At 39.1% G+C, this 26,130-nt stretch overlaps 2 protein-coding genes across 2 annotated transcripts; one reads left to right on the top strand and one right to left on the bottom strand.

The window, feature by feature from the left end:
- Nucleotides 1–463: 463 nt before the first annotated feature.
- LOC109040212 (uncharacterized) lies at nucleotides 464–9,766 on the top strand. Its single transcript, XM_072304138.1, has 5 exons — nucleotides 464–2,119; nucleotides 4,482–4,703; nucleotides 7,037–7,108; nucleotides 7,827–8,036; nucleotides 8,926–9,766. The coding sequence occupies exons 1-5, from the start codon at nucleotides 910–912 to the stop codon at nucleotides 9,027–9,029; spliced, it is 1,818 nt and encodes a 605-aa protein (XP_072160239.1). The 5' UTR covers nucleotides 464–909; the 3' UTR covers nucleotides 9,030–9,766.
- Nucleotides 9,767–13,329: 3,563 nt separating this feature from the next.
- LOC109040213 (carbonic anhydrase 2-like) lies at nucleotides 13,330–23,369 on the bottom strand. The gene is made up of 5 exons (XM_019056033.2): nucleotides 23,108–23,369; nucleotides 21,058–21,205; nucleotides 17,182–17,287; nucleotides 14,547–14,786; nucleotides 13,330–13,659 (listed from the first exon to the last, which is right to left on the bottom strand). The coding sequence occupies exons 1-5, from the start codon at nucleotides 23,304–23,306 to the stop codon at nucleotides 13,543–13,545; spliced, it is 810 nt and encodes a 269-aa protein (XP_018911578.2). The 5' UTR covers nucleotides 23,307–23,369; the 3' UTR covers nucleotides 13,330–13,542.
- Between the last annotated feature and the right edge of the window lie 2,761 nt (nucleotides 23,370–26,130).

Here is a 26,130-nt window from a genome sequence, read left to right as displayed (position 1 = left end):
AAATAATACGTTTTTACTGGATAACTGGAGTTAAGGACGGCTCTCGCAGCCAAAGTATGTAGATAAAATTGAACAAACAAACGAGTGGCAATCGGAAAACCAAAAGAATCGCATTTAGCAAAAAGGAGCCAGCGAAATTACAGCGTTTACAAAATTATGCAACTCTCCTTTTACTCCCTGTATACGGGGTGATCCAAAGTTAAACGGCCAGACTTCAGTTGTGTGTGTTCTATGGGTCAAAATAAGACTTTTTTGTCGTAAAGTGAGATTTCGATTTTTTTTAGATCAGTTATGAATTCAGGGCACAGTACATGAGAGTACAAATTTGCATGAGATTTGGTTCACAGCCGTTGCCAAAATTCAGGAAAAACGATATTCTTTCCGAATTTTTTATTTTTGGGGGGGGGGGGGAGGGACGTAGCTCCAACTGGGGGCACCTCTGGAAAAAATTTATACAACAAAAAGTCTTATTTTGATTCATAAGACACGTTCCTCCAGACTAGACGTTTAACCCTGGATCATCCAGTATTCTAGAATCCTACAAGTGACCCATTCAAGTATGTAATTCCTAGAGTCCCTTTATACTGAGAGTCAAGACAATGTGAATCCATTTCTGATTGGTTCCCGTACTGTAGGCCTTCACAGTGTCATAAAGGGGAATAAAGATTACATTTTTACCGATTGCAATTGTTATAATCTGGAATGGACCAGGGAATTACAGGTTCGGCAAGGAACAAACGGAATGAGAGAAGGGACGGAGAAAGGAATTTGAGAATGGGTCGATCAAAGATTACGAAAAACGTTCAATTTGTGTAATATTTATTCCCGTTTGTGACTCCATGAGGGGGTGTTGTCTTGATTCTCAGTATAAAGGGACTCTAGTAATTCCCTTCTTCCATCGATGAGCAGATGACAACACCACCGCCACACTTGGGCCCCCTTATCCAAGCTTTCGATATCGCAACTGGACAGTGCAACGGTATCACACCGGGGACTCCAGGCGCAATCAAAAGGGCGGCGGCTCAGACCTGCCACGAGGCCTTCGTCCAACTGGACATGGCCGGGATGAACGAAGGGTGCAGCGGGTGGGAAAAGGCCAAGTGTCGCAGGGTTCCCGGAGAACCGATTTTTGAATGCACCATCAAATTCCCGACTTGCGTCTTGGCAGAACTATATCAAACACCCAGGACCTTCCTCAGCTGCGCACGATTGACCCTCGCCGAGTACCTCATCAGAAGACATCAGCTGCAGAGGGCGAGCGGCTCAGGACATGCTGGTGGCAGCGGCTCAGGTTATGCTGGTGGCAGCGGCTCAGGTTATGGTTATGCTGGTGGCAGCGGCTCAGGTTATGGTTATGCTGGTGGCAGCGGCTCAGGTTATGGTTATGCTGGCGGCAGCGGCTCAGGTTATGGTGGTGGCAGTGGCTCAGGTTATGGTTATGCTGGTGGCAGCGGCTCAGGTTATGGTTATGCTGGTGGCAGCGGCTCAGGTTATGGTTATGCTGGTGGCAGCGGCTCAGGTTATGACTATGCTGGCTCAGGACCTGCAGCTGTGAGTCCTTCAGGCTTTGAGATTCCCTCGCTTCCTCCAACTCCTGAAAATCCGTCAGCCCCCGTGAATCCTGCACTTCTTCACGATCCTTCGTTCGGTGTGGAATCATTCTTGTCCCAGTATCCGACACAAGGTTCGGGATCATCTCCTCCGTATCCTTCATCGCCTCGACATCCTTCATCTCCTCGACATCCTTCATCTCCTCGACATCCTTCATCACCTCGGCATCCTTCATCTCCTCGACATCCTTCACCTCCTGGATACCCTCCGGTCCCCCCATATTCTGCCCACGGTGGAAGTTCGTTCCTCGATTCCTCGCTGCCTCCGACGCCTCAACACTATTCCGCTCCTGTGAATCCTTTCCTCGTCAGGGATGAAGGTTTCAGTGTCGATGACGTACCGTATGGAACTCCTCAACCCTTTCATGGCAGTGACTCGCTGCCGCCAACACCTCAGCACTATTCAGGCCCTTTAGATCCGAGTCTAGTTCAGGATGAAGAATTCGGTGTGGATGACCTACCGTACGATGAACCATATGATGAAAACCAACCAGAGCAGACTGGTTCAGGTACGTCACGTACCATGTCAAAATGGAATAATTTATGAGAGATCTCAAGATTATAGGAGATTTTGTGTGTGCCAATGGAGATGTTGCATGTGTGAGAAATTTGCAATTTGACTGTTGATTCTTCTGTAATTCTTCGCGAGAAACACGATGGTGCCACTGGTTTTCTCTGAAATCATCTTCCAAGCTCAAAAAAAGCTCTCAAGTTGAGGCCAAAATGGAGGGGATATCCCACGCTATCCTGAGAGTCCACCTCTACATCAAGACAAACTCTCCATGCAAAGATAGGGAGCAAACACATTGACAGGGCGGCCACTTTATTTGGGGACTCCAAAACTGAAAACACGGCAACCCTGCTAATTTATTTGCTCCCTTATCTTTGCATGGAGAGTTAGTTTTGATGTAGAGGTGGACTTTCAGGATAGCGTGGGATATCCCCTCCATTTCGGCCTCAACTTGAGAGCTTTTTTGGTGCCTGGGAGTTGATTTCAGAGAAAACCAGTGGCACCATCGTGTTTCTCGCGAACTTTTACAGAAGAATCAACAGTCAAATCGCAAATTCCTCACACATGCAACATCTCCATTGGACCTCATTTTGCAATAAGGAACCACTATCTTTGGCTCATTTTAGATACAACATATATGCCATTTGTTTCCCTATGTAGAAAGGTGCTTTTATGGAAGAGTCAGAGATAGTGGTTCCTTATTGAAAAATGTTATCCAATTAGAACCAAGATATCAATACAATTTACGGTAATGATGAGAAAATTTAGCACAAGTCTTCAGCTCAGGCAGATGCATTGGAATCAGTGGCGTGGCGTAAATGATCGATTATCGATATCTCGCCATTTGAAGCTATGGTAAAGAATCGATTACTAACGTGCTCGCTGCGAACACCCTGATAATCGATTTTTTCATAGGTTTGATTGGCGCATCAATCGATACATGGCAAAGCACGCCACGGCACTGATTGGCATACTAACCTGACGTAATGGCAAGAGACCTATACTGCCGTGCTGAGGAAAAACGCCGTATGAACATTCGATAGTCGCCAAATTTCCTTCTATAAAGTGTTTTAATGAGGAGAGATATGAATATTTTCTCTTAAAATTTTCAGATAAATTAGATCTGATTGCGAATAAAATTCTCTGAAAAATTGGAGAAAAAATATTCTCAGATTGCCTTGAAAATTCGTATTTTAACAGAGGAAAATTGGTAGCGTTTGAACGCGATACGGCGACCTTCCGTGGCACGGGGTGATGGGACAAAATGTCCAAAAATAAATGTCCAGAGTAAAAAAATGGCCATGAGAAAAAAATGTCCAAGTGTCTGAAATGTCCAGTCGCGGTAAAATAGCCCCAATAAAAAATTCCCGAATAAAAAATAACTTTACCGAGAATAGATTAGGACAACTCTGTATCACTGCCTCTTCATTATCTCCATGGATATTTCTGTGGAAAGCCTCCAAGCTCACTATTTTGCCGCTTCGTAAAATTATGTCACATATTGGCATTTTTGTTTTTGGCTATAATACCACTACTGGACATTCCAGATATTTGGACATGTTTTAGATGTGGACTTTTTTGACTTGGGACATTTTTGTACTTTGAACTTTTATTTTTGGACAGTTTGTACTATTTCCTAGCACGGCAGTTCATCGATTTGGATCTATTTAGACCTCAGTTTCAGTATCATTTTTTAGTGTTTTTTTTTTACTGTTTAACTCTTTGAAAACTTAGTCGTCACCTTCCGGCCAAAGTATCACAAGAGCCATGTGACGTTTAAAAAATTCCGCCGACATTTTATTTTTTTACAGAGGAATTGTTGGTTTAATTTGTTCGGAAATTTCACTGAATTTCATCGGCAGCACAAAGAAAATGCAATGAAATTTTAGAACAGGATTGTCGAACAATTTCTCCGTACAAAAATAAAATGGCGGCGAAAAGTTTCAAACGTTTTAAGGCGCTTGTGATACTTCGGTCGGTAGGTGACAAAGTCTCTAAAAAATGACGACTTTTTTTTGGAGTTTTTCAACATTTCGCCGACATTTTATTTTTTTACAGAGAAATTGTTGGTTTAATTTGTTCGGAAATTTCACTGAATTTCATCGGCAGCACAAAGAAAATGCAAGGAAATTTTAGCACAGGATTGTCGAACAATTTCTCCGTACAAAAATAAAATGGCGGCGGAAAGTTTCAAACATTTTTAGGCGCTTGTGATACTTCGGTCGGTAGGTGACAAAGTCTCTAAAAAATGACTACTTTTTTTTGGAGTTTTTCAACATTTCTTTCAAACATTCTTCAAGTTGAAAAACTGCAGTTGATATTCTAAGAGTATTTTTAACATTTTTAATTTAAACCCGAAGGAGAAGATGAAGGGTCGGCTGGTCAGAAGCAAACGCGCCATCCGTGCACTGAGCCAGGTTGCAAATCATCTTTTAAGCATCGTTATACACTCCAACGGCACTTAAAACACCACAAAATGGCTCGCGAAGGACAGTTAAACTGCCGGGTTCCCGATTGCGGCAAATCCTTCTATTCGCCAAGCTCCTTGCTGCGTCATTTGGAAGAGAAGCACCCAGCTCCAGGTGAGTTCACCCCGCGTACTTTGCGATATATCGATTGTCTTCTTTGTCTATCGTTTTGTCTATCAATGTCAACAATCAGCCCGCTTCTGTGCTCATCATGAATGGCTTCCGGACATTTATGCGAACAGAGACATGTCTCCATTTTCCACGACTGCCGTGCGGTCTTCGTTTGATATTGGAATCCTTACCATATTTCAAACGCTCGTTCCAACCTGAATTCAAGATCAAGGGTGAATTAAGTTCCAACTTGTGCAGTTACTAAGACAAAAAGAAGGATTGACGAATAAACCATTCGGTGAAATTTTGATGAGAAAAACTTACGTCCTCTTTTCACTTCGAAACTATACCAAATCCGCTCAGGAAACCTAAGTCATAAGAGGCGTGGCGCGCTTTGCGATGTATCGATTGATCTGCCATTTAAACCCATGGAAAAGGGTCGGTAGACAAAGTGCCCGCAATGAACACCTTAATAATCGATTCTTTACCACAACTTCAAATTTTCATTTTTTCATTTTTTTTAAAAAAAATTTTATTTATTTTTTTTTATTTTTTTATTTTATTTTAATATTTTTTCATTTTTTAATTTTTCATTTTTTCATTTTTTCATTTTTTAATTTTTTAATTTTTTCATTTTTTCATTTTTTCATTTTTTCATTTTTTTCATCATTTGTATTTCTGACTGTGAAGAGGAAATCCATTGGAATAATGAACGCACTGTCGTTATAACAAAAACGCACTCGTCCAAAAAAAAAAAATAAATAAATAAAAATAAAAAAATCAGGATTTTTCAAAATCTTAAGAAGGGGAACAAGACGACGGTTCCCAACGTTAAGACGTTGGGGAGCGTTTCACCGTAGCACCTCGTCAATATGTAAAAGTGGTTTTGCGCGGACGGAAGAGAGCGCTGCAAGTGTTGAACTAAACGTGGAGCGTAACCTAGGAAACATACATATATCATATGTACAAGAAATGTCTTGTCATCATAGAGTAAAATATAGGGGTCATTAGCAAAGGGGTACTTGTACCCAAAATTTTTTCTAGAACTACGACGACAAAAAATTTGAACGATCTTTGAAAGAGTCATTAAATAAAAGTACGTTGCAGAGTTTTAAAACGTAAAGATATTAATTTCTCAAAAACAAGCCTACAGGCATTACATAAAGTGGACAAAATAGGAGAAAAAAGGTAGAAATGGTACATAAATAAAACGGAGGAACTAGGTATTGCTTCCCGCCACGCAAAATGGCGCCGATTCCCATGGAGCAGTGCGGGCCTTTACCAAATGGTCGCGTGGGGATTCGGCCGGTGGGGATTCGGCCGGTCGGATTTTTCGTGGGGATTCGGCCGGTTTCCGATTTATTATCCAGAGTGGGGAAAGTTTGGCAACAATGTACTAATGCGAAGCAGAGGAATGCTCTTATCATGTTGGTGAAATCTCGAGATTGAAATCATGCTTATCGGGGTCGTGAACTAACAGTCGGACGGATCAATTTTTTTAATTTGTGACGACGGTCAAAAAGACCGAATTTTAGTGTTTGGATGGGCAAAATTAATCCAAGAAGTACTATCTGTTAAACAAGACTTTTTTATTGACGGGACATTTTATGAATGTCCAAAATAATTTGCTCAACTGTATACAATTCATGCAAAGTACAGAAGCACCCACCATTCTGTTTGCTGCATTCCTATGTTTTACGCTTTATTTCCGAACAAGCAGAAACGTACTTATCAACGCTTATTTCATTTGATAAACGAAAAATTTCCAACGTGGAAGCCAGAAAGTTTCTGTTTGGATTTTGAGATTGCTGTCATATCCGTTTTGTCAAATTTATATTCTGACGCAAAATTGCACGGGTGTAACTTTCATTTTAACCAGTCAATTTGGAGGAAAGTTCAGGAATTGGGTCTCAGCGTTGAGTATAAAGTAAGTACACTACGTTAAATAGCTCATTTCTTTTATACCACGTTTCATTCATGTTTGACCTGTGCATTGTTGCCAAACTTTCCATACTCTGAATAATAAATCAGAAACCGGCCGAATCCCCACGAAAAATCCGACCGGCCGAATCCCCACCGGCCGAATCCCCACCCAATCTTACCAATGGATCCATTAGTAACATACCCGCTGCAAAACGACGGGAAAGAGCCTACACTGCTAACGTGGTGAACGCTCAAAAAATAGAGATCAGTTGACGTAATTTTAGGAAAAATTGAAGTGTCTAAGAGAGACGAGTTGAAAAAAAATAGGAAAAAAAGTTCGTCGTGGTGTAGGGACAAACTTTCATACCATTGCACAAGTTTTCGTTTCCATTGATGTTCTGCTAATATGTTAGGTGAGGAACCAGGCGGAAGGCCCCGCAAAGGCAGAGGCAAAGATAAAAGTAAAGGCAGCAGCAGTCAAGCGGGTAAGTTTTTTACAACTATCCCCTGTCAAGATATTACTCAGGATTGAAAAGAAAAAGGAAAAAAGAAAAAAAAAATTGTTTACCTGATGAAACTGTAAAAGCAATATTGAAGGAGCGACCTGAAATTCCATTTACCAATGCACAGAGTTAAGTAGGTGAAACAAAAAACTGTGAGCATGAAGGTTTGGCTTCATAAGCAAAAAACAGTAATACACGTGGCCCGATCCGTATGTAACGAGATGCTGGGTTTACACTATTTTGCGGGAGGCAAAGCCAAAAAGTTAAAAAATGTCAATCATTTTTCACAACATATGCGTTAAGACTAGCTGTACTTGAAATCATGAATATCTCAATTTTCCAAAAGCTTCACCTATGTGCCTGGTCCTTCAAGCCCCTCAACTTATATACCGCTTTGTTCCACATTTTTTAACCCAGCCTCCCTTGTAACGCTTCATGACGCAGTTTCCCATCCTGACACGTAAAAAAATGGCATAACGTTCTCATCGAATCCCCCCCCCCCCCGAGCTTAACGTAATTTGGACTGCATTTTGCAATTTGGAACTATAAATTCTAGCCCGGTTTAAAAACAACGTATGTGCCATTGGTTTCCCTATGCACATAAGTGTTCTTTCAGATGAGCCAGAATTTATAGCTCCAAATTGCAAAATACAGTCCATTTATGAACGGCCCCAAACTGAAATTGGTCTGTATTGTTAAGGGAGTAACGGAGGTGAAGATGGAGGAACTTATGAGTGCAAGGAACCCGGATGCAACAAGTCTTACGACTCCGAGATAAAGCTACAGAGGCACATGAAATATCACAACTTGAAAAAGCAAGGACATACATGCTCTCAATGCGGTCAAGGTTTCAGCTCGAAACAAAGATTGCAGTATCATCAAGAATCGACAGGGCACGTCCAGGTCCAGGGTAAGTGCATTTCAGATCTTTTTCGTTTCTTTTTTCCTCTTTTCCTCTTCTTTTTTTCTTTTTCTTTTTTCCTTTCTTTTTCTCCTCTTTTCTCTCCTCTTTTCTATTTTTCTTTTCTCCCTTTTTCCCCTTTATTTTTCGCGAATTATCGCAAAAATTCTTTTTAATTCTTTCTTTTTTGCAAGATGTCGCAAAGATTCTTTTTTTCTTTCTTTCTCGCAAGATATCGCAAAGATTCTTTTTTCCCCTTCTTTTTCGCAAGATATCGCAAAGATTCTTTTTTTTTCTTTCTTTTTCGCAAGATATCGCAAGGATTCTTTTTTTTCTTTCTTTTTCGCAAGATTATCGCAAGATAATCACGTTGAGCGTGTCATAAAAGTCTGAAATCCACTCCTTACAGCGGAATCTGCGCAGTTTAATAACGCACGCTTCTGAAAGCTTCCCGCGTCTACGGACAGCACGAATATTTCTCGATTTATATTCGATCGATAATTTTTTTTCGATTTCCTGTAGAATTTTTCGTCGCTCGTGTTTAGAAGTTTTAAAGAATCTAGAGAATTTTCTCTGCGAAACTGTCACTTTTCCGCACTGAATAGAAACGCAAATCGGTTCAGTAAATGTAAAACGATATTTAGATTATTTTTTATCAAAATGTTGGAAGGAGGGATCCGAGGAAGCGTTACGGAATTTTATAGGGGGAGGGGGGCTAACAAAGCGTTACGGAGCGATACAGGGGGGGGGGTAGAGGGGTGTAAAAAAACCGCAAATGTATAGCGTTGCGTAATTTACGGACGGCCTCTTATGACACATTTCACTAAAACTTCCAACTGCCCATATGTCTCTTAATGTGTGTTCAAATATTATCATTCTTTATCTCCTCTTTTTCAAGCACCAAAACCGCCAAAACCGTATCCTTGCACTCACGAGGGATGCACCAAAAGCTATGGAAGCGCCTCCAGGCTTAGAGCACACATGAAAACTCACGAGGGATAAGCGACTTGTCTTTATGCTGCCGTGCTAAGGAAAAACGCCATATGAACCTCCAGGCGTTGCCAAATTCCCCGCGATAAAACGCGAATTTCCTGGTAAACTTATAAATATTTCCCTCCCAATTTTTCAGAAAATTTCGTCCGCAATCTTACCTAAAGATTCTGAAAATTTAAAGGAAAAATAGTAATAACTTCCCTCCAAAATAAACATTTTATCGAAGGAATTTGGCAACTCTCGAATGTTCATACGGCGTTCTTCCTTGGCACGGCAGTATTGCTGCCAGACTTTCTCAAGACCGTCAATCATGCGCGCACACGTTGCAGAAGAACACCCTGACAAGCCTCCCCCATCGGATCGACAACAATTATGAAATCACCGTCCAACAGTATACTTTTTGGAGCACCACTGTCATCACCTAGTCTATCGTGATCGCGAAGGAAGCCGTAAGCGCAAAAATGAAGTTTTGAGAAAATGGGCTCAGTGACTTCGGAGCGGAAAAATCGAAAGAAGCCTCCGTTCTTTGTCAAATTGCTACCAATTATCCGAAAGACTCTTAGAAATCGTCTTCTTTGTCGTCGTCGAATTTCATTTAGGTATCTTTTGATTTTAATTTTGCACTGGTTGATATTTGAATAAGAATATTTATTTTTAAAAGCTTGACGACTTTCGCAAAATCGCGACGATTCCTCGGATTTTATGTCACTGAGGATAAGGTTGTGAACCTAGCAATTCACATGGAATAACTTTTTTTTTTTTTTTTTTTTTTTTTTTTTTGATTTATTTATTTGCAAAGTATTACATAGTTTACAAATAAGAAGGGGTATCCGCCCTAGGCATATCTCCCTCCATATACTACAAATAATTCCTTCCAAAGGAATTTACAAAAATTATTTAAATTTTACGATAAATGATTAATACAATATTACTTAAGAGTATTTACTACAAATAGATGAAAAAACCCCCTATCAGGAGGAAAAAGTCTGTTACTACGCTAAAGTTAGATAGTTTATCACTTTTCGGCGTACTTCTTCAATATATTCATTAAACTGCTAATAACCACTTTTCAGTGTTAACTTCATTTTTCCTATATTTACTTTTAAAGTATCTTTTATAATAATTCAAATTCCCCTGTTAAAGGGAGAATTCTGTTACAACATTTATAAAATATTACAGATAACAACATATAGTTTAATCACTTTTCGGTGTGTTACTTCGATTTCCTCTTTTAGGAGTGCTGCAATTATAAGGGTTTAGATACTGCAATTAATTAACAACTAAACGTTGTTTACATCATTTCCTTCGTTTTAAACTGCTGGGTATTACGCTATGAGGCGGACGACTAATTCATTTACTTATCTCGAGTAAGTGATTCAACTAATGATGTTAATTTCTCCACTTGTTTTGATAGATTGATTAATCTCTTTTCCAGCTCATCGACTTTATTTCTGTGGTCTGCTTGCATTTCTCTTATTTTGTTATTAAGTTCTTTAATTATCTGGTCTTTATCTTTATCGTCCTTTTCTTCTTGGGTTTTTTCTGGGGATTCTGTATCTTTTAATTTTAATTTTTGTCTTTTAAGTCTCTGATATGTAGGACATCCTTTCCAAGTGGAAAAGTGATCGCCTTTACAATGCAAGCAGACCGGTTTTATGGGAGTTCTGCTTTTATTTGCGCTCTTTAAGATGTCGCATTCGTCTTTATGATGTTCTTGAGTACAAATTAGACATCTAATTTTGAAATTACAATAATTTTTACTATGTTCATACTGTAAACAAATTTTACATTGAGGTATCTCTATAAATTTAGGATCCATTTCTTCAATTTTTACTTCAAGTCCATTTAATTTTTTGATATTGTCTAATTTATTTATGGTCTCTTTATTTTTATGCTTCACTTCAATTTTGAAGAGTGGAATAGGTTTCCTCTTACTATAGATTTGATTTATCTCAGTATCTAAAAGATCATTTTCTTCGAATTCTTTTTTTATTTTATTAAGGTCTATTTGTGATGAAAGTCCCTTTATTATTCTTTTGTAAGTTTTCTCTTTCCTGAATTTAAATGTATAAAATTCCATGAAGTAAATCTCTTTTAATAATCTTTTCAATGTATCGTATGGTAACATAATTCCGTTATCTACTTTAAGTTTAATTTTTATTTTGTTCTTCGGAGTTGATTTAACAATTTTTTCTGTAAATTTTAATTCATGGGTCTTAATAATGTCATTGAATTTATCCAAATCTGTATCCTTTATAAAGATCGGAGGGGGTTGTCTAGATATTTTTCTATTTTCTTTGTTTATAGTGGGCGTTTCGTCGTTTGCGTTAGGTTCTGTTAATATTTCATATCTATTGTTATTGTTTGTTTCTACTTTTTTATTCGAGGGCACAACATTTATCTTTATGTTATTTTGTTCTCTATTTTTATCGGTATTTGTTTGTAGTTTTATGGGTTCGTTATCTTTTTCCTGATATCTTGGTTTACTGTTTCTTGATATATATTTTAGCTCATATGACAGCACCGATTCATAATCAGTGTCTTCTAATTGGTCTAATTCAAGGCCTTTGTTTTCAGATTCCCATTTAACAGTTGTTATTTTATCCCGACATATAATACATTTATAGCCTTTTTGATGATGTGCGCAAATAATCTTCCGATAGTTGGTTATTGTTTTCGAGCAAAGTTCGCATGTTTGAATTTTCCTCCAATGTACGCATATGAATGGGTCCCATAAGATAAATTCTATATTAGCCAGGTCTGATGGCAACTCGTCTGAGTCTGATTCTGTTTCTTTAACTATATTAATTGTTTTGTCCTTTAAAGTGGGCTCTGAGCTATTTAATGGAGTTATTAGATTTCCGTTATCTTTTTTTTGAGGGGTGGGATCGTTCAATTTTTTCTCTGGTGGGGGGGGTGTGTGATGGTATAGACTGTTTATTGAGATCTTCCTCGCAATTGGAAAAATATTTCCAATCTTTCTCTTTTTCTTTCCGTAACAACTTACTGAAGAGCTCCTTCCTATTCAATTTAAGCTCTGGGGTGTCTCTAAAAAGAAAATGCGCTACTGGTGCTGGTGTACTAACTGCATCTGTGACTTCAACTGTTATGAGATGGTAACATTTGAAACACAGGCATGCAATGTCTTTGTGTTCACAGAATATATCGTTCACATTTTTTATATTGAGACTCGAACAATTCTGGCACTTGTAAAAATAACCGGAGTGCTTACATTTTAAATAATTAGACACTTTAAATTTATAATAAAATTCAGGTTTGGATTTGTCACGATGCTTGTTCGGAATATAATGTTTCTTCCAGTTTGAAGCTCCTGCAAAGGAATAAGTAGGTACGCTATCCCATCCATCCGCATCCATGGTTTGGTTGTCAGCTTGTCCGCTATAGGTTAGGTTTCCCCGTTTGTTGTCATCGGTTATCAGGGTGATTTATTAATAGTGTTATCACTCATGCGTTGTCAAATTCATCGAAAGAAAGTATGATCGGTCTGATAAGATGGTATTCCAGACGAAAAGGTTACATAATACGCAGTCTTAACGAAGATAAAAAGACAAGTATCTATGAGATACTTACAGAAGTTCCACAATTTGTAACCATTAATAAACGCTTGAGAGTCTGGGCTTTCCACCGGTATAAAATTCAGTTCAGAAGAGTAATTCTAACTCACTAAAACTTATAAAACTCATAAAACTCATAAGGAACGTTACAACGAACGACCTCTCTTGACCAGAGCACACAACGAAGTCCACATGGAATAACTTAAGATTGGTAACTGATGAGCACCCCTACAGGCAAGAGTAAATATTCTTAATTTCATTTCATTTATTTGCATTATGCTTATCCTCACATCCTGAATTTTATACATATTACGATCAGTATTGCACTGAAAAAAAATTCTCCACGTTTTTACCAAGGTCCGTTGGTACCTTTACCATCTCACTTTTTTTTACCGATTATTGGTAATTTTATCAAGACAGACTGGTATAAGCTTATCTAAAAACCGGTATTTCTACTGTTTTTTTTTTAGGTAAAAATACCACTTTTATTGGTAATCAATTCCCGGTAACTTTGCCATTTTATCTCGGTAATTCTACCACAGTCGATAAAAAATATTGGCGTGTTTACCAAGGTCCCGTAAAATTACCGAGAAAGTTCAATAATTTTACCGAGATTTCTCGGAAAATTACCAATTCCATAAATGGTAATTTTACCAAGAAAAAACTAAGATCAAAAAGAACCCTAGATTCTTGGTAATTTTACCATTTCCTTAGTAAATACACCGAGATTTTCCTTTCAGTGTGTTTTTTCAAGGTCTTAGACCCTTCTCGAAGGCAGAAGAGTCAGGAATACTGATTCTGGGCGACCACAGTCAGTAATATCCTTGAAAAGTCAGAGGAAGAACGCGTCATGGATTATATAAATTCACGGGAAAAATTCACTCAAGTTTATTGCACATTTGAAATATAGTTCGAGGAAAAGTTCCCACTTTGTGCCTCTATCAATATCACTGTTGAGTCTTTTGAGCCATCGAGATCGTCCTTCCATTCAAAGGTTGAATCTCTCGAAAATTTGAACCGATCATAGCACCGTGATTGTCTTTCAAGTGGCGGAACAGTCCCACCTGCAGACAAACAGAACGTTTCGAAGAATCAGCAGATTTATATACCGAGAAGCAAGCGGGTGACTCAAAATGGTTTCCATACATCGTCGGAAGCATCACTGATATATTTTTTTTTTTTTTTTGTGTAGCAAATTAAAAGGAATGAATTGCGACTACTACCACCACGCCAGTGGTAAAGTTAAGAAAGTATATGTGGGTAAGTGAATTGGGGCAAAAATCAACCTAGAATACTTTGTTTACGCAATTTTATTCAGTTCCCGCCCTAAATTTGAATTTCAAACTTGTCCCGATTTCGCCGCCAATCCTCTAGCCAATAGTAGAGGTGGTTGAAAAGTAGCTCTATTTTTTGCTTTTAGCGCTCCGTCTTTATGTCTTTGGTCCGCATTCAGTAACAGCACCGTAAGAAGCCGCAGAAAACGACTGTCGTCGTCCTAATCTACACTGAAAAAAAATTCTCGGCGTTTTTACCAAGGTCCGTTGGTACCTTTACCATCTCTTTTTTTACCAATCATTGGTAATTTTACCAAGACAGACTGGTGAGCTTACCTAAAAACCGGTATTTTTACTGTTTTCCTCAGGTATGAATACCACTTTTATTGGTAATCAATTCTCAGTAACTTTGCCATTTTATCTCGGTAATTCTACCGCAGTCGATAAAAAATATTGGCGTTTTTACCAAGGTCCAGTAAAATTACCGCGAAAGTTCAATAATTTTACCGAGATTTCTCGGCAAAATTACCAATTTCATAAATGATAATTTTACCGAGAAGAAACCGGGATCAAATAGAACCCTGAATTCTTGGTAATTTTACCCTTTTCTTAGAAAATACACCGAGATTTTTTTTTCAGTGCAATTTCTAGATCATTGTTAGCACGGCAGAACTGACCTGTTGATCGGTGACTTGAACCGGTGCCCCGGGGTAGGCGATCCAGCGAACATTCTCGGTGTACGGCGGAGTGGTGAGGGAGCCGATGTAGGTGTGCCAGCCGTTCGGAGTGGCGTACGGTTTGAACACCGAAAGGATAGTCGGCTCTGCTAAGTCCTCCGAGCCGTCTTTTTGGATCCTGCTCAAATGTCGCACGATCAGATTGAAGAGATTACTATCCGCGCTCTTCTTCGGCGATGCCTGTCGGGCATACATCAGATACTCGTAGATATTACTGGAAAAAAAACACATTGGATCCAGTCCAGACTCTTGAAAACATTGACAAGAAAAAGGACTCATGATTCAATCAGATTTAAGCTTAAATCAAAAGGAAATCTGCTCAAATTAAGAGACTTGGTTCTTGATTTAAGCTTACATCTAATTGAATCAAGAATATTTTTTCTTGTCGATGTTTTTAAGAGTCTGGACTCTAGATCCAATGTGTTTTTTTCCAGTGTACTATGTTTGCAGAAAATCCAAGAATCCAATGGGTCATCTGGGCAGAAACGCCGTATGAAAATTCGAGCGTTGCCAAGTTGTCTCCGATAAAAGGTTCACTTTTGGAGAGATTTATAAATATGTTCTCTTGAACTGTTCAGATAACTTTGATCTGATTGCAAATAAAATGTTCTGGAAATCAGGAGGAAACATTTTAACAGATTTCCTTAAAATCCGTATTTTATCGAAGGAAATTTTGCAACGTCTGGACAACCCTGCGGCGCACACAGAACATTATTGACTAAAACTGCAAATATTGATGTTTAATTCGTCACATTTTAAATTTTAAGGGGTGTCTCTGGAAGAATGTTTCACTAGGAAACCAATGGAACCATTTTTACAATCTCTGAACCCTAGAAATTTTTAAACTTTTGGCACGATTTGGAAGGATTCACTCTGAAGAAACGTCCTCTGCAGCCGCAGACAATTCCTAGGGAAATATTTTCCTTAACACTCCCTGATGATTCCCTCTCAAAATAATGTGAATTTGAACTTCGCGTGAAGCGGCGCGACGGCATAAAAAACGCCTTCAATTGATTGAATAGGCACGCCGAGCTCCCAGGAGGTGGAATAGTGGTATCACGCCCAACAGCACATTTCGTAACACTGCTTATCATAAACCGTGTGGAGTTTTGGCTGTTATTTTTGGCATTCGACAATCACTTAAGGTGATTCGATGGACGCCATATTTTGTGTCAGAACGGCATGCGATATATCGCATCCATTCGTTCCATAATTTCAGCTTCATGTTATTTTTTTCGAATTTTGAGATCGCAGTTCTGTTGTCAGGAGACTAAAGCACTCACTTACTAATTTTACCAAAGAAATTCAACGTAATAAAGGCGTGGTTTTTTAGAGAGAAAACATCGCGTTCGATACTGATGTCGAAACTGCATCCGAATACGATATTTTCTCTCTAAAAATACCACGCCTTTATTGCGTTGAATTTCTTTGTTAAAATTGGTAAGTGAGTGCTTAAGTTTCCTGACAACAGAATTGCGATCTCAAAATTGGAGAAAAATGACGAGCAGCTGAAAAAGTGGAACCAATTGATGCGATATATCGCATGCCGTTCTGGCACAAAATATGGCGTCCATCGAATCACCTTAACTTCCATGAATTAATTTGAATATGTTTACTCGAGTTAAATTCTCATAATTGGAGAAATATGATGAGTAACTGAAAAAAATGGAACCAATTGATGCGATATATCGCATGCCGTTCTAACACAAAATATGGCGTCCATCGAATCACCTTAACTTCCATGCATTAATTTGAATATGTTTACTTGAGTTATCCAGATGAAATCACGAGTAAAATTTTCCGTGAAGCTTAAAAAATGAGAGAGAAAATACGTTAGTTTTCCTAGGAATGCGTAGCCTCCTCGAGAATTTTTGCCAGAATGTAGGTGTAGTTATAGTCATACGGAGCGGCATCGTATTACTGCCGTCTTGCGATACATCCATTGATGTGTCATTCAAACACATGGAAAAGGATCGATAAACACGGTGTTCGCAGCAAACACCTTAATAATCGACCTTTTACCATACGTTTAAATGGAGGAATATCGATAATCGATCATTCACGCCACGCCAGTGAACGTCGTGTGAGCCTTCATATGTTGCCAAATTTCCTTTGACAGACCGCACAATCTGGAACATTTGGAAATGCTTTTCTGCCGATTTTTCGGAGAGATTTGTTTGAAACTTAATGTTTAGTGTTTGCCAATTCCGTGGTTCAATATAGACAATTTTCCTCTCAAGTATATATATTTTTGAGATCAAACTGGGCAACATTCGAGTGCTCATTAGTCGTTTTTCTTAGCAGTGGCGTGGCGTGCTTTGCGATATATCGATTGACCTGACATTTGAACCTATGGGAAAAGATCGATACACAGGGTGTTTGCTACGAACACCTTAATAATTGATTCTTTATCGTAGCTTCAAACAGGAAAATATCGATAATCGATCATTCACGCCACGCCACTGTAATTCTTAGTATGGCCCTTTAGGCATTCCATGCGGAAAGGTCATTGAAGAATTACAAATGACAGACAAACCAATCCTTATACAATCTTCATGTAGAAATTATTAAATACCTTTAAGAAAAATGCCACGACACATATGCCATCCGCCTGCCCAAGAGCTGCGTCAACAGAATCGTACTTGGTGTTATGATGAACACAATGCACTTCCATCGAGTATCTAGAAACACGGGGGAAATGATTCTTTTTTCGGATTTTATTTTTGTACAAATCGTTCTGATGCGTGAGGTAATGTAGCACTTTCAATGAGACGGTCATAGGACATTCCGTCAACGATTTTTTGTCCGCGTACCTGTTTTTTCCAGTAATTTACGTCCACGCGTTTTTTCGGCACGGGAGTTTTGGTCCACGTGCCAGTTGAGACCCAAAGTTAATTGGCCCACATGTAAATACAAACGACAATTTATTGCTCACGACGTTTTTGGATGAAAATATATAATGTCTTGGAAGAATGAGGGTTTGCTTGTTTTTTTGTTTGGTCTGTTTGGTCCAATAACGAAGAATAATATAGTTGAGAGTTTTGGTAAAAATGGGGGAGCGTCAATTCCATGAGACAAAATTCACTAAAACTCTCTACACCTCTTTGGTGTAACAGGACTTAATTATCTTTCAAGAAATTCCCACCTTGTTATACCTGGACCGGATAAACCTCTTGATTTGCCTTAGCTAAAGGCTCTTAGATTTTTCCTGTTTACGACAGGTATCTTGATTTATTTTGCGAGGAAAGATCTGTACTTTTAAAGGATGCTTGTCATTTTTAATACGTTCAATTTCGTATGATACGTCAGCGCGAAACGCGCATTGGCGCCTACAAACCTGATTGGATACTTCAAGCATTTTGCAATGCGTGAAGTATTCACTTAGGTTTGTAGGCGCCAGTGAGCCTCTCGCGCCTCGCGCTATCAACACGACGCTCCGCTCTGGTAGGCTTTAATATTTAACGTTTTTTTAACTCATGATTTTGAAATGTTAGCACACTCTGCATCGATTATTCTCATTTGAATTGATGGTAAGAAAAATATGTATCAATTTATCAAAGGAGAATAATAATATAATGTGTGTTTTTTTAAATATTGGTGGTTCCGTGTCGAATTTATTGATTTTCAAAGCACTTTAATTTTTCTTTTACATTTTGTGCTTTTATTGTGCTGCAGCGAGGTGTACGCTGTACGCGCAACGAAACGCTCAAAATTTGACGTATTTGACTCTAAAAGATTGATGTACAAATGGGTTAAAACTAAAGATTGCGTGCTTCTTGGTTTTTTCCCCTCTTTTATTCATTTTTGCAGTTTCTGTCGGCACAACTGCGGCTCATTGAGATTAATGTCGCTTAGAAAAGGTTTTACAAATATTTGTCACGTTTTAAAAATATAAATGTTTTCAAAATGAAGTAATAATTTCGTAAAGAAAAAATAAAAAAAATGAAAAAGTACCTATACATATATGAGGTATATTGTACATTCATATTTTAAGGATAGAAATAAAACCAAATATTCACCAATGACAATTTTTAAAGACGATTCAAAAGGAGAAAGTAATAACATTTCATCTAGAAAATGAGCAACCATATCAACACCTCCTTTTCTCTCAATTTCTCATTTCCATATTGTCAATATAATTTTACATACCGACTAAAATATAACGCTTGGACCAAGTCACCGTTGCTTATTTCACGTGTGGGCGTAAACCACTGGACAAAAAAGGTGCGCGAATAAAAAATCGTTGACAGAATGTCCTGAAACCAATGAGATTCTTGAAAAATTGTATTATATAGGAGTACACTGCCGTGCTAAGGAAGAACGCCGTATGAACATTCGAGAGTTGCCAAATTTCCTTCGATAAAAAGTTTATTTTCGAGGAAAGTTATCAATATTTTTCCTTTAAATTTTCAGAATCTTTAGGTGAAATTGCGAACAAAATTATCTCAAAAATTGGGAGGGAAATATTCATAAGTTTACCAGGAAATTTGCGTTTCGTCAAAGGAAATTTGGCAACGCCTGAAGGTTCATACGGCGTTCTTCCTCAGCACGGCAGTATAAAACCCCCTGGAAAAATTCCGCAAATGTTTGAAAAAAATGTCACTCCTGTTTCCTAATGAAGCGGACTGATTAATGGGGATGATTAATGAGGATGATTAATGGTTCCTTAAAATTTGGGCACATTGGCCTCGCAGAGGCCCCTTCTGGCAGATTTTTGGGGCCCCATCTCCAACTTTCTTAAGAAATCTCGCAGATCCCTTTATGGTCTCTCTTGAATCCTTCTACCCTCTTTTATCGGGAGAGGCCACAAAATTCCTTCTTGGCGGAGCCCTCCCCCCTCCCCCCTCCCGAAAATTTGGAGCTACTGCATGCTCCTTGAATTCGTCTTTCATTCCAAATTTTCATTTTTAAAGTGAAGTAATAGTTGCATACATATTTTTGGAAAATTAGTATGGGGTTAGAAGTCTCATGATGTAGTTATTTTCATAATTTTTAATGAATAAATATAGTTGTAATAAACAACGTCGGTTAAAAATACCTTCTCGTTGACTTCTTATTGAAATTTCGAATCAACGTATGTAGAAAAAATTTCAGTCATTACTTTAAGCTCTCTGACTCCCTAAATTTGTATTCTTTGTCCCAGTTTTTCCTACCGTCCTAATTTGTTAAATTAAATTTAACACTTTTTAATTATTTCTGAGGCTATCCATCGGAGTTAGTACCTACACGAGCGCCAGCGCGCTCTATTCAGATTTTGGAAATATGGACTAACTATAGGGTCTTTCGTGAGTTACCGTTATTTTAGGTGATTCGGTTCCAATTGTGGTCACACTGGCATGAGATGAATCACATCGTTTATATCAAAAGTCTCGGCAGATTTTGAAATTTTAGCCAAAAAAAAGGACAATAGGCACGAGCCAAACCAAAAAATTTGCGAAATTCAGAGAAATGAAAGCAAAAAATATGTTTGGAAAAAAACCTTGCATTCGATACAGAAAGCGATAACTGTATCAAATGCGAAGTTTTTTCCCTAACATATTTTTTGCTTTCATTTCTCAGAATTTCGCAAATTTTTTGGTGTAGGCTGATTCTGTAGGCTCTTGCGCAGGGCCTGTTGTTCTTTTTTTGCTAAAAATTCAAAATCTGCCGAGATTTTTTATAAAATCGATGCGATGTATCGCATGCCAGTTCGACCACGTCAGACACCCTGACGAATCAATCAATCACTTCCTTTGTCCATTGCAACCGCCCACTTCCACAAATGAATTAGTGACTTCGAAAACACACCAACTCGGGTTTTTTTCGATTTTCACTTTTTTACGGTTTAGTAACACTCATGGATAGAAGCATCTGCACGCAAAAGGTTTTGAAATTGCAATCGGAAGTGCTTGAAAAAGCGACGGGAAAAGGGAAAAATCTTAGTATTTCATTGGAAATACCAATTTTTGGCCATTTCAAGGGAAACGGGTGACCATCCGATTTTGCGGTTTTCTTTTTTCGGTTCAGTATACCTTGTACCAACAAGTTATATAAATTTTCAAGCGTTATTCAGGTCGAAAAATATAGATTTTTCTGGGCAGACTATGAAAAATCAGTATCTGAAAGTCGGTGAGAACGGGAACACATAAACTCTGAAATTTTTAATGCACTTAATTCTCTGTCATCAAACATGGTGTATTGATTTCAACTTGGTTCTTTACAAAGTCTCTAAGTACTTGTCCTTTGGCACCAAAAAGGCTTTTCTTGAACTAACTTCTTCGCCCGCTGCGCATTGTGTTCCCTGAACATTTTTTTTCTGAGTTGGTGTGTTTTCGAACTCACTGATTCAAGTAGGATCGCTTAATCCCACGTCCATCCCTTTGTCTTTGTTGTCTTTCGCTTTGTCCATCAATTTAGATAATCAGCTTATGATGGTTTGAAAAATAAAGTGAGAGGATTGCAGGATACTAACGGATGGCCATCGACAGTATGTTCACTGCCAACATCACTCTGATTGCCCCAGTGAAAATGACACTGAGCGAAACGATACGCCGTTCCGTTGAGCGGGCCTCCCGTCATAGTTGCCCGGTTTTCTCCTCTCCGAGACTCACCGATCTGGACTGAAAATGATCAAACAGGGTTGCCAATGGGTCTCTTGTTCGCAAGAAATATAGCCAACTGAATGAACTTCATACGGGTGGATGGAGATGTTGCATGTGTGAGGAATTTGCGATTTGACTGTTGATTCTTATGTAAAAGCTCGCGAGAAACACGATGGTGCCACTGGTTTTCTCTGAAATCAACTCTCAAGCTCAAAAAAAGCTCTCAAGTTGAGGCCAAAATGGAGGGGGATATCCTACGCTATCCTGAGAGTCCCCCTCTACATAAAAAAAACTCTCATGCAAGATAGGGACCAAATACATTGAAAGGGCTGCCACTTTATTTGGGGACTCCAAAACTGAAAACACGGCATCACTGCTAATGTATTTGCTCCCTATCTTTGCACGGAGCGTTCGTATTGATGTAGAGGTGGACTCTCAGGATAGCGTGGGATATCTCCTCCATTTTGGCCTCAACTTGAGAGCTTTTTTAATGCCTGGGAGTTGATTTCAGAGAAAACCAGTGGCACCATCGTGTTTCTCGCGAACTTTTACATAAGCATCAACAGTCAAATCGCAAATTCCTCACACATGCAACATCTCCATTTACTAGAAAATCACGATGAGCACATCAAAAAAGTCTGGAATCCACTCTTCAGCACGCATTCTGCGTGTTCGTAGTTCATATCGATTCCTATCGATTCCCCGCAGACAGTCATTTATAGTTTTATAGGTACATTAAGACTCTCTTGCACTCTATGGGTTTTTCCTTCGTCCCATAAAATCGTTAATTTTTATAAAAGCGGAATCGGACTACATTTTGCAATTGAGAACTATAACTTCTGGCTCAATTAAAAAACGAAGTATGTTTACCATTACTACCATTAGTTTCTCTACAAACGTATGTGTTTTTACAAATGAGTCAGAGATTGTAGTTCCTAATTGCAAAATGTCGTCGAATTTTCCCCTAGTCATCGATAGTTTTATAGGTGCCTTAAGACTCTATCGTACTTTCTGGGGTATTCCTTCGTCCCATAAAATAGTTGGACGTATTTCTGTCAAACGGAACTAAGCGCCAGGGGGAGGAAGATAGAGGGGGGGGGGGGGGGCTTGGATTCGCGGCGGAATCGGGCGTCGCGTCAGGTTCATTCCGTCCTATACTCGCAATGCTTTTCCATGGCGCATGGCGCTTAGTTTCGTTTGACAGAGCGCGCTATCCGGCATTCTAAATTCCTCAAAAGAACTCAAATTGGCCCTTAGTTCCGTTGGACAGAAATACGTCCAGTTAGATTTTAGATAAGCGGAATTGGACTACATTTTGCAATTGAGAACTATAATTTCTGGCTCAGTTTAAAAACAAAGTATGTGCCATAAGTTTCCTCACAAACATATGTGTTTTTACGAATGAGCCAGATATTATAGTTTCTAATTGTAAAATGTTGTCAAATTGTTTCTTAGTCATCGATTCCTCGCAGACAACAGTCACATTGTTAAAAATCAATGATTTACTCTGAGTGAATAGACGGCGTGAAAAAAAAAAAAAAAAAAAAATCCAGAACGAAATTCTCGCCGCACTCTGAGTGAATAGATCAGAGCGTGAATATCACCAATAACGGATGAATTAGTTTAGCTCCCTCAAGTAGCGTGAATTCAGTGTCATCCGACATAGTGGTAACGCACTCGTCTCTCACCGCCGCGACTCGAGTTCAGGTCCACGCTGCGGCAGCTCCGTTTTACATCAGCCTGTCAAATTTTCTCTCCGGCCAGAGCGGGAAATTCGCGCCGAATCCATACACTCAGAGTAACAGGTGGTCAAAATAGCAACTGAGTAAGCGTGAATTTCGCGCCGGGATTTTTAACAGTGCATCGATAGTTTTATAGGTGTCAGCATAGCCAACTTGCAAGAATAAATGGGATCCGCACCTGTCCCATGGTCGTTTTTTATCATAGGCGAATTTTCGGGCGACAAATGGAAGTGTCCATGGAATCTTAACGGAGGGTATCCTTTCGGGACAGCGTCGGCAGTGTGGAGGTTGATCGGCGATTGCTGGCTCATGGCGGTCGGCTTCGTAAGTTTGGGAGGGCGTTTAATTGGCCGTGTTAAGTTGAAGTCCAAGTCCATCGAACCCTCCCTGCAACTTCCTGCATGGAGATTCTCAGATAGACGTATTATTTATGCTAAATGGAACTTGAGTCCCTTTATACCCAGAGTTACGACATCTCAATTCTGGTCGGGTTTGGCTGGGCTCAGAGACAACTGGAAGTGACCAAAAAAAAATCCAATTCTGGTTGGATCTCGCTCATGGAGTCACAAATGAGTGCACCAAGATGGCGGTGGCTCAAATTTGAACAAGACTAATTAAAAAATAACCAAATTGTGACTTATCAAGAGTGAATTGTTATTTTCATCGAACCAAAATGAAAAAAGATTGAGAAATTATCCACAAATCAATCTAATTTTATTTTATTGCAATTTCTTTGGTTAGGTTTTGATCAGTTTTGTTGATATTGTTGTTTTTGGATGGCAGACATCGCAGGATTCCAATATCGTTCGTTTGAGTGCACACTTTTGTGACACCATGGTCAGCCCAGGCCAGCTGATAATTGAGATGTCATAACTCTGGGTATAAAGGGACTCTAAATGGAACTGTGCAAGTGGACAGATGGGGGGGGGGGGAGGGTGCTCGTTAGTTGAGGGCCATATGAATGAAGCGGGATGGTAAAGCGCCAGTGACGTCAGCGGCAACGAAGGCGTCTCCATTATTGTTCTTGCTCGGCTTTAACTCATGAGCCCTATCCATAACGCTCTTGTCACGTATCCACGGCTCACGAGTTAGCGCTAAGTTCCTCATGATTTAATGTCAAATCCCGCTTTTCCATTTTCTCAAAAGGAACTATACATATTACACTTTTACATTGTTTCTTATCCAGCTCACCACGAACACACCCCATCTTTCCACTTGCACACATATTTTAAATCACCACATAATCTGCGGTGCTAAGGAAGAACGACATATGAACCATCAGGCATTGCCAAATTTTCTTCAACAAATCACGAATTTTCGGGAAAATTTGCGAATATTTCTCTTCCGGATTCCCGGAAGATTTTTTTCGTAATTTGATCCATTGAGGACACCCGCGCCAAGAACAGCCTATAGGCGTAGAGGTCGTTATTACGCCCATCTGCTTTTCGGATTCTAAGTACCCTGGACTATGCTGTGGTAGCGAAAGAATATATATAGGTATTGCTCGAGGTCGGAAACCTTTTTTTTTCCGTGTTAAGTCAGGCCACTGGATCGATGGGTGCAAGAACGACCTATTAGCGGGCCTATAAACTTAAGGGAAGGCTAGAATTGTATTTAGCAAATGGGTGGTTTTTATACGAGGATTAAAAATAAACAAGTGGTAGGGAATATAACAAAAGAATTCGAACGATGCAAAACGATAATCCGGATAGCGGAAGTTGGCTGTTTTGAAAACGCCTTCAAATGCGGCGTGATACCTCACGCATTCCGGAGAGTTCAAATAGTTGTATCATTGCGCCTTAGAAATACGACGGAAGATTACAATCAAAGTAGCCTTATACACGCTGGCTTTGTCGATTTCCTTTGACATTTTTGCAGTGGTGAAAGCATTGCTGAAGTGCGCTCCAGCTAGAATTGTATATTGCAAATGGGTGGTTTTTATACGAGGATAAAAATAAACAAGTGGTACGGAATAAAACAAAAGAATATGAACTATGCAAAACGATAATCCGGATAGCGGAACTTGGCTGTTTTGAAAACGCCTTCAAATGCGGCGTGATACCTCACGCATTCCGGAGAGTTCAAATAGTTGTATTATGGCGCCTTAGGAATGCGACGGAAGATTTCAATTGAGGACACCGCACCAAGAACAGCTTGTAGGCGTATAGGTCGTTATTACGCCCATCTGCTTTTCGGATTCTACGTACCCTGAACTATGCTGTGGTAGCGATAGAATATATCGACGGGTGAAACTACCAAACCACGTATCTCGTTTGCGGTGTTTAAAAATCTACGCTCACATTTTATTTTTTAAAAGGAAAACAAATCAACAGCATTCCTTGAAATTTTCACGGAATTTTCTCCGCACAAAGAGGAAAAATCACAGAAATTTTCAAGACTGGATGTTAAGTAGTTTTCCATTTAAAAAATAAAGTATGACAGGAAGTCTGCGACGTCGCAAACCGAGATACGTGGTTTGGTAGTTTCACCGTCGATATGTAGATAGGTAACGGCTTGAGGTCGAAAAACCTTTTTTTTTCCGAGTTAAGTCAGGCCACTGGATCGATGGGTGCAAGAACGACCTTTAAGAGGGCCTATAAACGTAAGGGCCTTTAAGGTGCTAGTTATACTTCTTTATTTACTCACCATCGATATTCTTTAATTTTGCGTTAATCATGCGTGATGAAAATGATTTATACTTCATATTGCCACCAAAATGACTGTTGGGTGTAATAATGGTCTATAAACCGCGTTTTTAAATTACATATATTAGAGTGTAAACTCAAAATGTATCGCGAAATCTACCCGGCATCCTTCAATAGAAGGGTTAGGTCACCCTAAAACACCAAAACAGGGTACATGCGTAGAAAAGTCTGCGCAGTACATCACAAACAAAACTTTAAATGCGTTTTTCTCAAAACGCGGTTTCAAGTTACAGGCTGATCTTGGTGCGGATTCCTGAATTAAAGTCCGCCAATTTCAAGCTAAAACATTCATAACGTTCCTTAAAAATAAAACTTTTCTGGGAGGAAATTCTTGAACATTCGAATGCTTCATACGGCGTCTTCCTTAGCACGGCGGTAATCTATTCTGCCGTGCTAAGGAAAAACGCCGTATAAACATCCGTGAGGTGCAAAATTTCCTTAAAATGTTTATTTTTGAGGAAAATTTTGAATATGTTTCCTTGAAATTTTAAAAATT

Source organism: Bemisia tabaci, chromosome 9 (assembly GCF_918797505.1).
Source record: "Bemisia tabaci chromosome 9, PGI_BMITA_v3".
Taxonomy (NCBI): Eukaryota; Metazoa; Arthropoda; class Insecta; order Hemiptera; family Aleyrodidae; genus Bemisia; species Bemisia tabaci.
The sequence above is the reverse complement of the archived record's forward strand: the minus strand, read 5'-3'. Positions and strand labels throughout refer to the sequence as shown.